The sequence below is a fragment of the Lepus europaeus genome, chromosome 8, assembly GCF_033115175.1.
Source record: "Lepus europaeus isolate LE1 chromosome 8, mLepTim1.pri, whole genome shotgun sequence".
In the NCBI taxonomy this organism is placed as follows: domain Eukaryota; kingdom Metazoa; phylum Chordata; class Mammalia; order Lagomorpha; family Leporidae; genus Lepus; species Lepus europaeus.
In genome coordinates, this window is record NC_084834.1 from 90,069,754 (window position 1) to 90,082,281 (window position 12,528).

At 39.4% G+C, this 12,528-nt stretch overlaps 1 protein-coding gene across 1 annotated transcript; it reads right to left on the reverse strand.

The window, feature by feature from the left end:
• Positions 1-2,086: 2,086 nt before the first annotated feature.
• Positions 2,087-7,245, reverse strand: DSPP (dentin sialophosphoprotein). The gene is made up of 4 exons (XM_062199173.1): positions 7,195-7,245; positions 6,045-6,131; positions 4,611-5,564; positions 2,087-4,174 (listed from the first exon to the last, which is right to left on the reverse strand). The coding sequence occupies exons 1-4, from the start codon at positions 7,243-7,245 to the stop codon at positions 2,087-2,089; spliced, it is 3,180 nt and encodes a 1,059-aa protein (XP_062055157.1).
• Between the last annotated feature and the right edge of the window lie 5,283 nt (positions 7,246-12,528).

Here is a 12,528-nt window from a genome sequence, read left to right on the forward strand (position 1 = left end):
AAAAGGGAAACATGGGCATAGAATTCTTCTGGAAAGTTCCAGAAGATATCCTTAATAGAAGTTGCCTCTAGGGAAGATAAATAGAGGGCTAGGAGTTGAGAATGGTGAATCTTTAATGTTTGTGTATACTTTTCTCTTGCGTTTGGAAATTTTATTTTGTGTGTATACATATAGTACTTTTTCAATTGAAACAGATAACCTTTAAAAGAAATAACAGATTTTAGATTTTGTGATGGAGGGGTTATTTGCAAACTCATTAGGATGAAAAGAATTTGTGAGAAATTGTATAAATAGATGTTTATTACAACACAAAATTCATTATCTCTTTCATTTACATATCTTGTACAGTTTACAAAGACAATCCTTTGAAATAATTGTGACAGGCACTAAAAGCAATGCTTTATGAATGAAAATGAGCAAAACACCCTGGTCTAATGGAATGAAAAGCCTAGAACATATTTTGAGAAAGAATTACCAAGTAGCTTATGAATAGCAGCATTTTAAAAGCCTTTGGCAATATGCCTTGCTATATCAATCTCTTACCTAAGAAATTCTTGCATAAAGGAGGAAGGAGGCAGGAAAAAACCTTCCTACACTCTTTGTGTAACATTTGCCTAACATTCGAACACAAATGGTCAGCTAACAACTGGTTGGAAATTAACATTAAAGAAGTTGCATTTGGGATTTTAAAAAATCTAAAATAATTGTCTAAGTGGAAAAAGAGGAAAACTACAAACATCACTGCTAAATCTTGAAACATAGCCCCAAGGTTTATGGGTGAGGGTTATAGTATCCCCAGCTTCCTTGAGACAGTCCCAACCTATACTTCCTGCCCTTGTGTAATTCCTCTTAGCATCGTTTTCACTGTCTGTGACATCCTCATTTGGATGACAAATGATATGTTTCTCTACCTTTTTATATGTCACTTTCTATTCTCATACTCCTGTAAGATCTCTGTTTTCCAGGATTTGGGCTTCATTCCAAGACTAAGAATTATCTTCATTCTTGCAAAAGCTGAGTTATCTATATTCAGATTTAAACACCATATATAACTCTCAAATTTGAAAGAGAACTTTCTAAAAATCATTACCCATCAACAACTGGCTTTATCAAAGAGATTAATAGTGAAAAGAGAGTCTCAGGATATGGTTTGGAAGTTCTGGCATGTTGCAGTTTAAAAGGAAACTGAGAACCAAGTTTGACATGGTGGAACCGATGTGTAATTGATACCACTCAATACAGTTTTGAATGCAGATAAAGACCCCATCTTCCAGTTCATTCATGTATTTATGTAATACTTGGAAGTTTAATATCTGGAGAGAGACAGCTGGAAGCAAGACTGCTCTAAGCATGGTATCTGGCTTGCCAATGGTTTTAGGTCTTCGCACTAAATTTCCACTGCTTTGCAGAATTGTGATGTTGAAAATCAGATTTTGTTGGCTAACCCAGCCTTCAAATAGTCCAGCGCTTTTTATAATTTCCATAATTTGTCATTACTTGATAATTAAAGAAAGTATTCCCATGGCCCAGATTGATTAAATGGTTGTTGTGGGGTTTTTTTCACATTACAAATAAATTTGTTTGTCTTTTGCAAAGAGTGAGCAAATAAATCGATAACCAAATCAGATATCACAGAACAGCATCTTGTACTTGGCAGTAAGTAGACCATCTCTCCGGAATGTGTAGGAGACTAAGGCAATGCCATGAGTTGTTTACAAGAAGTGTTTGTTCACTGCATTCTGTAATGCTCCCAGCCTGCACCTAAGTTGAGACTATCACATAGTAAATGACTATTGAGGTTTCTGTGCAAAGTATTAAAGGATATTTTAATTTCTCCTTTTCAGAATATGAATACCTTCCAACAGACACGTACCTAAAGTTATTCATATTTTCTAGGGGAAGTGAGAATTGATTCCAAGTATGACAGTATGACAGTTGGCCTTGATTCCCCTTGTTATTTCTCTGGACGTTTCCTTGTGTCTTCCATACATTTCTCCCCTTTATTTTACCTTCATGGAAATCTTTATTTCCTATCAATTACTCACCAAATTCGCACAAGAAGAATCTTGGGAATTTTTCTTTTTTTCTAGTCATCACTGGTTGAGTGGTTACTATCACTACCTTCACTCTCACTGTCACTGTCACTGTCACTGTTGTTGCCATTCCCAGGCTTGCTCTGACTGTCACTGTCATCACTGCTGTCAGAGGTGCTGTCACTACTGTCATTGCTGTCACTGTCACCATCACTGCTGTCACTGTCACTGCTGTCGCTGCTGTTGCTGCTGTCACTGTCACTACTGTCACTGCTGTCACTGCTGTCTGATTTGCTGTCACTGTCACTGTTGTCACTGCTGTCACTGCTGTCACTGTCGCTGCTGTCACTGTCACTGCTGTCACTACTGTCTGATTTGCTGTCACTGTCACTGCTGTCACTGCTGTCACTGTTGCTGCTGTCACTGCTGTCTGATTTGCTGTCACTGTCACTGTTGTCACTGCTGTCACTGCTGTCACTGTCGCTGCTGTCACTGCTGTCTGATTTGCTGTCACTGTCACTGCTGTCACTGTCACTGCTGTCACTACTGTCTGATTTGCTGTCACTGTCACTGTTGTCACTGCTGTCACTGTCACTGCTGTCACTGCTGTCTGATTTGCTGTCACTGTCACTGTTGTCACTGCTGTCACTGTCGCTGCTGTCACTGCTGTCTGATTTACTATCACTGTCGCTGCTGTCACTGCTGTCACTATCACTGCTGTCACTGCTGTCTGATTTGCTATCACTGTCACTGCTGTCACTGCTGTCACTACTGTCTGATTTGCTGTCACTGTCACTGTCACTGTCACTGCTGTCACTGCTGTCGCTGCTGTCACTGCTGTCGCTGCTGTTTGATTTATTGTCACTGTCGCTGCTGTCACTGTCACTGCTGTCACTGTCGCTGCTGTCACTGCTGTCACTGTCACTGCTGTCGCTGTCACTGCTGTTGCTGCTGTCACTACTGTTGCTGCTGTCACTGTCACTGCTGTTGCTACTGTCATTACTGTCTGATTTACTATCACTGTCACTGCTGTCACTGCTGTCGCTACTGTTGCTGCTGTCGCTGCTGTCACTATCGCTGCTGTCTGATTTGCTGTCACTACTGTCACTGTCACTGCTGTCACTGCTGTCGCTGCTGTCACTGTCACTGCTGTCGCTGCTGTCACTACTGTTGCTGCTGTCACTACTGTCTGATTTGTTATCACTGTCACTGCTGTCACTGCTGTCACTGCTGTCTGATTTGCTATCACTGTCACTGCTGTCGCTGCTCTCGCTGCTGTCACTGCTGTCACTGTCACTGCTGTCGCTGCTGTCACTGTCACTGCTGTCCGATTTACTGTCACTGTCACTGCTGTCACTGTCGCTGCTGTCACTGTCACTGCTGTCGCTGCTGTCACTGTCGCTGCTGTCCGATTTACTGTCACTGTCACTGCTGTCACTGTCACTGCTGTCACTGCTGTCGCTGCTCTCGCTGCTGTCGCTGCTGTCACTGTCACTGCTGTCGCTGCTGTCACTGTCGCTGCTGTCCGATTGACTGTCACTGTCACTGTTGTCTGATTTGTTGTCACTGCTGTCATTGCCGTCACTGTTATCACTGCTGTCAGTACTGTCTGATTTGCTGCCAGTTTCACTGCCATCACTGCTGTCTGAGCTGTCATCATCATCATTCCCATTGCCATTACTGTCACTATCATTAGTGTGTGTAGTGCTGTCACTGTCACCATCATCTCCTTCTCCTTGAGAGTCACTGTCATTGTCTTTATTTTGTGATTCATCAAAGTTATTGGAAGTATCCCCTTGGCTACTGTTATCATTATCACCTTCTGAATTAGCATCATCACTGCCATTAGACTCATCACTGCTATTGGGATCATCTCCTTGCATGGATTCATCATCAAAATCATAACTGTCATACCCATCACTGTTGCTGATACTACCTGGTTTGCTGGGTTCCATTTTACTTCCAGGTACCAATTTCTGACCAGGTTCTTGTATGCTATTAATGTCTCCATGTGTCTTGACGTTCCCTTTGTTCATAATCATTCCATGTTGTCTTTTACTTTCTCTGTCTTCATGGACTTTCCCAGCTTCTTTTGTAATGTTATTTCTGATGGCACTGCTGGGAGTTTTGATTTCTATCCCCTATGGAATAGTGAAGGAAAGAATGATTGATTAGTGAATAGTTAGTGCAAAATTGTATTACTCTGGGGAATGCTTATTGGGAAATGTGACCACAGAAATTGGAGTTTGGTTCAGCTTTCAGTATTTCACTAGCAGTTATTCATGAAAACATTCTTTAATAAGTACTTGTAAGTATTCTGGTATTTAGATTCTACAACAAGCAGGCAGTTGGAACTTTTGAAAATAGTTACACAATGGATCCATCATTTAACCTAAGACTTTTCTAAAATTTTAATGGAATGTTCAGAAATGTCTGAATTCCAAAATTCTTCAAATATTTGAGGATTATAGGTGCAAAATTAATGGATATTTGCCGTGACTTATTTTAGTGCTACCATAAGTGACTTGAGGGGAAGAATTTAAACTGTCACTGAAAGAAATCACTTCACAAACTAACCTTAACTTGGCCCTCCCCAATAGTGCTTGGTTCTGATTCTTTCATGACTCCATTTTCCAGCCCTTTGCTTTCTCCATGATTGAATTTCTGGGTGTCCTCTACTCTTTGGCAACCATCTGAGCCCTCCTCACTCCTGGAAGTGTTGTCCCCATCAGTGTCATTGATGGAAACTTCTTTGTCCTCAAGGCCGTTGTCTTCAGTGCTACTTGAATGTTGACCTGTGCTATGATCATTGTCACCTTCGTTGCCATGACCCTGACTTTCCTGGTCCTTGCTGTTACCACTGCCCTCTCTTCCATTCCCTGTTTCTTCATCTCCACCATTACCAGAGCCCTGGCCTTCATCTTCATCTTCTCCATTTCCACTAGGAGTCCCATCAGAATTTTCCAGGCCAGCATCTTCTCCATTGCCTGGTGTTACCTCAGCCTCAGTATCCCCATTTCTCTTACCTTCTGCGGGAGGTGTTATTGCACTTGTGTCACCCTTATTACCTAAGGAATTCCCATTTATTTTATCCTCATTGTGTGTACTGTTATTATTTCCATTTTCTGGGATTACAGTGGAATTTTCACTGTGACTTGCATCTCCAATGTCCCCATTTTGTGTGTTCTTATCAGTACTTCCATTAATATCACTCTCATTTGCTGTTCCAGCATTGTCAACAATGCTAACTTGTCCCCTAATGCCATTTGCTGTGTTGTTAATTTCACTTCCATATATCTCATCACTAACATAAATCTCTGGCTTTTCTGTGCCTTCATTTTGATTCCCAATATTCCCATCTTCATCAGCTACAGTGGAATCTGTGGAAGAATTCTTCACTCCTAGTTCTGCCCACTCAGAGCCATTCCCTTCTCCTTTGTTACTGCCTTTTATATACTCTTGTCTTCCTCTTTCATTTTCATTCAGGGGAACATCACTTTCTCTAATGGTGTCATTGGCATTTAACTCATCCTGAAAAAGAGAAATAGTTCAGAATGAATTAGGAGTATTTGGGTGGCCATTTAGCAGAATGGTTAACAAGCCAGTGAAGACATCTGCAGCCCATATCTGATTGTCTGAATTTGAGTCCTGGCTCCATTCCTGATTCCAGCTTCCTGCTAATGCGCATCTGAGAAAACAGCAAATAATGGCTAAAATGCTTGGGACCTTGCCACCCACATGGGAGATCTAAATGCAGTTTCTGGCTTTTGGATTTTCCCTAGCCCAGCCCTGGCTCTTGGGGGATTTGGGGAGTGAATTGATGGAAGAGAGTGCTCTCTCTCTCACTCTCTCTCTCCTTTTCAAATAAATGAAACTTTTTGAAAGATTATGGGCTTCATCTTGAAAAAAAAAGTGAACTACAAAAATGAGTGACCACTTTGGGAAAGTAAATGGAATCTAAAAACAAGTTGGAAATAGAAAATAAAAGGAAATACATTTTATATACTATACCTGTATAGGCACTTTTGGTGTTGCAAGAAGATGTAAACCTACATATTTATCAACAGTGTGTCTCTCCAATGGTTTAATTTCAGGAACCTGTGAAAGTGAAAAATTTGGATATTCTAAATATTCTTTGTTGCTCACTACAGACACAAACATACACATCCATATTTTTTCCTCAATGATGAAAAAAATCATAACACAAAGGCCAACATTAGCATCTAATCACATAGGAAAGATAAGTGATTTTTTTACAGGGTTTATGTAGAATTTAAACTAGACAGAAGGGTGCTTCTCATTATGGTATTCTCAATTTTAACAAAATATTGACCAGACCACTATTCAGCTGCAGAAGGAGAATAGTCTTTTGTAAAAATGAGGAGATAGATCATTGGTGTTTCTGTACCTTAAGCCGCTTGCAATAGTAAAAGACACACTCCACATACAATCCTAGTCAAAATTTCCATGAGATAAGTAGCTGTGAACAGAGCCAATGCAGAAGCAAAGCCAAATAAAAATACTTCTACACTCTGCAGGAGCCATTGGGAATCCTTGAGTAAATCCTCAACCACGTAAATACCAGAATGCTTGGTATTATGAAAACATTAAATATGGAGGCTAATACAATTAATTTCCCCACATTTTCTTTATTGTTTAGCTATACACTCCAAATTGTCCGCAGTGAGCACAAGCAGAATAATTCTCTCAGTGAAACATTAGTTTTCTCATTTATTTAGACACCTTATTTTGTGATATAACTCACCCTTTAACATTCCCTAAATAGCACAGGACTTTGCTGCTTTGTTGATAGAATGAAATTCACCATGGATGAAGCAAAGATAGTCAAAGTCCTCATGACTCCTGAACCTTGAATATAAGTTAATCTAAACAAAATTTTTAAATAATAATCCTTCTGACATTCAACTGAAGGAATGGAAGCATGAATTGAAGCACATATTGGGTTTTGTTGAGACCATATATATATATATATATATATATATGTTGTAATATATTTAATATAAGTTGAGATATTTAGATTTAGCTTATCTGCAAAGTCTTAAGGAGGTTATATATATATATATATATATATATGCAGGTATATATATTAGTTTAAAATAAATAGTAAAGTAATAAGGTTTCCTGAGGAAGGCATACTTACTGGAATGGCCCATGCCACTGCCCAAATGCAAAGATATATAATTATCTTCATTTTCTTTAGGAATAATAATTAATGGCTGTTTAAGAAAAAAAACAATTACTTATCAAGTACAAGATGAAAACCACAGTGATATTTTACTTTGGTCTCTGAGTACTTGCACTTTTCCAGGATAAGGAGTGTATATCCAACATTAGTAGATTTAGAAGAGTCCAGAACATACCTAGTATGGTTATGGAAACATCTCGGAGACTCATCAGGATCAACCCTCATGGTGCTTCCTAGATTTTTCTGCCTGTACCAATGAAGGGCACCAGCCATGTAGGTACAAGGCCAAGGCCGTAACTTTGTCTTCTGCTGTTCATGGAGGTAAGAGGATCTCTCTCTCTCTCTCTCTCTCTCTCTCTCTCTCTCTCTCTCTCTCTCCCCCCCTCCCTCTCCCTTCCCCGCCATCCCTCTCCCTCTTCCTTTCCCTCTCTCCTAAACAGTTTTCATCCAGTCTTAACTAATTGTGATAAGATTGTGCTTAAAACATGAAGCATTTATAATCCTCACCCAAATTTATAGAATTGGGCTAAACTAGACTTTAAGACAGAGAAGTAAGCGACCTGAGAACCCCTAGGCTAGTGGAAAAGACACTGACAGAGACCTAACCTCAGATGCTACCTCTGCTACTTACTATGTGAGCTTGAGAAATTTCCTGTCTGTGATAATAATGACACCTGTACTTCCGGAGGAGCTAAGGTTTAACAGACCTCTCTGAGAGACCTCCTATGACTCCATTTCAGAGTGTTGATGTCTCGCACTTTTTCACACCCAGCAGCCTCTGCACTTGTTGCTGAGAACACACTGCACTGCTTTAAAGTTGCCTGGTTATTTGCATGTTACCTGGCCCCATGATAAGCTCCTGGGGCCCAGGAAAGTCTCCTGGTCGCTATTGGATTCCAACGCAAAGCACAAAGAAGACACTTTGAGAATATTATGTGAGGAATTAACACTTATTAGTTCAAACAGAACCTCACACTTTTTTTAATAAATGACACCCATTAGGATGTGGCACTTCTAAAACATAACACTTCATCCTTGTTGGAATCCAAATTCAGAAATGATCTAATCTGTGTTTTGGTGTTTTTTTTTTCTTTTTTTTTTTCACTTATTAAACTTTTATTTAATGAATATAATCTGTTTTTTTTGATATAGAGGAATAGATATTCTCTAATCTATATGCATCAAAAATTTAAGTTCCTACTTATTACAAATTGGTGTTCTTGATATCATGAGACCTTTGCTACAGAAAGGAAAGATCTTTTCTCCTACTGCATGCACTCTTACTGGATTTAAAGATTGCAATGTTGCATGCCAAAAATGGCCTTGACTGAATTTAATGGCAATAGTGAAAATATAATAAAATTTCCATGAACATCAAGTCTTGTGAATTATTGTCATTTCCTCACAAGAGAGAAGGTACAGTTCTGGAGCTACTATGAAGAAAAAGTGCTTCCTCGTGTAGTTGTTCAGCAGGAAGCCAAGAATCCTTAGACCTTCAAAACTGCCATAGACTAAAAGGAGGCTTAGGTGACCCTAGAACATGTATAATGTAGAACTCTAGTGCTCAGATGTTGAAAGTCAGCTGTTATTAAGCAGGATTTATGCTGTTGTGTGCAGTCCCAAACCTAATTATGACATAGACTCTGTAGAAGGCCAGTCTACACTGTGATTTGGAGGAGCCACCATATCCTGGAGGGGTGCACCCATAAGGGGGCCAGAGTTACATGCATCCCATTTCTAAACTGTAATCAAGCAAGTGGGTATTTAGCCTAGTAGTTGACACCCACATCCCATATGGGATGTGCCTAGGTTAAATTCCCAGCTCCAGCTTCTGATTACAGCTTCCCAGTGTTGCACACACCATAAGAGACAGCAGTGATGGCTGAAGTTGTTGGGTCCCTGTCCTATGTGTGATATGTGGATTGAATTTCCAGCTCCTAACTTTGGCCTTGGCTTTTTTTGAACCATAGGGTTGAACCACAGATGGGAGCTTTCTTTCTGTCACTGGCTCTCTTCTGGTACTCTTCCCAACCCTCACATAAATAAGTAAAAATTTTAAAATGAATTGCAATCCAGCAACTTTAGTTCTCTCTCTCCCTAAGCTCTACTGCAGAACCACCACACAGAGTCACTCTTCTCTGTTACAAGGCAGGTAACAGTTGAAAGGCTACTACAGAAACAACCTGAAAGTGTTAGCCTGAAATAGAGACTTCAGAACTGTATGAACCCTCTTCAGATTATTCTATTTATTATCACATTTGAAAGGAGATTTAGCAATTGCCAAGTAAATTTGGGCAAACAAATAATGAATGGTAAAACCTGGTACGTAATTAAAGCTTTGTCTGAAGTCCAAAGAGGGCTATTAAAATCCATTGTCTGCTTTTTTTATCAAAAGTAATTGGTGGGGGAGCTGGTGCTGTGGGTGAAGCTTCTACCTGTAGTGCTGGCATCCCATGTGGGCACCAGTTCGAGTCCTGTCAGCTCCACTTCCTATCCAGCTCTCTGTTGTGGCACGGGAAGGCAGTAGAAGATGGCCCAGGTCCTTGGGCCCCTGCACCCGCATGGGAGGCCTGGAAGAAGCTCCTGGCTCCTGGCTTTGGATTGGCGTAGCTCCACCATTGCAGCCAATTGGGAAGTGAACCAGCAGATGGAAGACCTCTCTCTCTCTCTCTTTCTCTCTCTCTCTTTCTCTCTCTCTTTCTCTCCCTGCCTCTCCTTCTCTCTATATAACTCTGACTTTCAAATAAATAATTTTTTTTAAAAAGTAATTGGTGACTCAGTAAGTATGTAATTTTCACCTCAGGTTGCTAATTTCTCTGTAACATGTTTTTTTCTTTTCCCAAAGTTACCATGATTTTTTTAAATGGACAATGAGTACAACATAAATATAAATCTCTAGACACTCTGTGTAGAAGTTTTTTAATCTAACTTTCAAAACTCTAACATCAAATGTCAAAAATATTGCAGCCAGTGTTGTGGCACAGTGGATAAAGCCTCTGCCTGTGACAACACTGGCATTCCACATGAGTGCTAGTTCGTGTCCCAGCTGTTCCACTTCCAATCCAGCTCCCTTTTAATAGCACTGGAAAAGCAGGGGAAGATGGTCTGCCACCTATGTTGGAGACCCAGAAGAAGCTCTTCGTTCCTGACTTTGCCTAACCTAGCCCCAGGCCTTGAGGCCATCTGGCAAGTGAATTGGAAGATCTCTCTAACTCTTACTTTCAAATAAAATAAATAAATCTTTAAAACACAAGAGAGAGAAAGAAAATGTCAAAAGAAATTCATTTCTAGACCAAAAGCTGGTTTTATAGGGTCCAGGAAATTCAGTGTAAACCAAATATATTCATTCTTTCATTTAACAAATGAAGGCATAATGTGGCCAGATACTGATCCCTAGAAATAACATGAGGCCTGCACTCATTCAGTTTACAAATGTGTGGATTAGCCAGGCTTTGAAATAAATGCAGAATAATGTGTTAAATCAAATTCCCAAATCCAGGTTATTTCTTAAAGAGTCTGCATTTTAATGTCACTATTGTTACTATTTTTAAAAGGAAATGTGTGTACCTTTCCTTTTTCATTAAATCTCATCACATACTACCTTGCAATGTGAGACTGGAAAATGACTTTGATTAGGTTTAAGGCTCTTAAAAATATTTTTTCTAGATAACAGTAATGCAGGATTAGTGAATTGTGTATATGTTATTTTAATCTTTCATGTTATAATGAATACCTTAGTTTTCAAATATTTATATGCCCTATCTCATGTGTACATTTTCTAAATAATGATGTCTCAACAACACTCTGGCTGTGAAAAATATGTCCAGTTTTTCAGGGATGCCATATCTTATCAGATGTGATTAGCATTCCCTATCACTTAATTTTCTGTTATCTTTTAACACGTACTCACGATATCACAATTGAAAAGGGAAGAAACAAACCAATTAATAAAGGGCTATTCATTTCTAAAATCAATGTCCTTGCTGAAATACAAAATTCTCTCTACAGGAATCCTTGGTTCTGAGGAAAGAGGCTGTTCCATCTTACCTTAAAAGCCTTCAGAGGGACTTTGCAAATCCAGGATTCCTTATCTTTCTCTTTGAAGTTCAGAGTGGCACACTGTCCTGGAGTTATGCGTGACAATTTTGTACCTGCCCAAATTTAAACTCAGTTTGATAATTTTGTCAACCAATCACTGTTTAGAATCCCTGATATGGGGTTATAAAGTGTCACTGTGCTTATGAAGCCCATAATAATTCCCACTTCCTTCTCTTGCTGATATGTGTTTGCTCACTGGACCATTCACTTCCAAAGGGACTAGACTTACTTTCACTTAATTAAATAGCTCCTGGAAAGGCTGTTTTGCATTTTAAATATAGAGAATCAGTGTAACTACCTGAAAAGAGCCACTTATCTCTGTCACCCTGACATTTCTTGCCTTGCTAAGGTTGGCAATCTAAGAAAACTCTAGGTTTCTTTAGTAAATATGACTGCCTATTTAAGACCCCTATCATTCCTGAAGTAGATATTAAAGTTTCTGTGCTATAATTCAAGACACTGGCCATATGCAACAGCCTTGATATTACCTGAGGGATCTTTAACAATGTATAAATAGCAACAACCATGAAACCTCTCTGATCTAATCTACTGATATGAAATATTAAAAATTTAATAATTTAATATTCAAATTAAATTTTTCAAATGTATATTCAAAATGTCAACACTTATTGTAAGGTATCCAGAAGTGCAAAAGCGTGTGTACAGACAACAAATTTAACTTTCAATTATTGCTCAATGAGTGATGACAACTGTGGAAAACCATTTCTAACAAAATTTAGGTACCTGAACTCACCAGTCCCTTGAGCCACAGGCATACTATAATGGTATAATGGTAGGTAATCCCTAAACCATTTCTCCAGTTTTTTAATTTAACACTTCAGGAAGGGGTTTAAGATGGCAAAATAGAGAAGGAGCTTACTTGTTCTAGTCTAGAGGAAGATAGTTGTTTTTTTTTTTTTTTTAAAAAAAAAGTACAGGTAGTGCAATCTCAGTGAAGAGTTAGGGAGAAAACTGCTGTGGAAATTCCACAGAAGTTAGAGGGATGATGTGGATCTACATGGAGGGTGTAAACATGGAGCATAAGCACAGACACAGCACAGGAACCCAGCAACTAGGAACCTCAGCACCAGCTTTGGAGACTGAGGTGAGACCAGACTGCTGCAGCCCAAACTATAGGTGATATACTTGTGGGGAGACCTTGGCATGAGTCTAGCCTGTAGCAGACAGTGT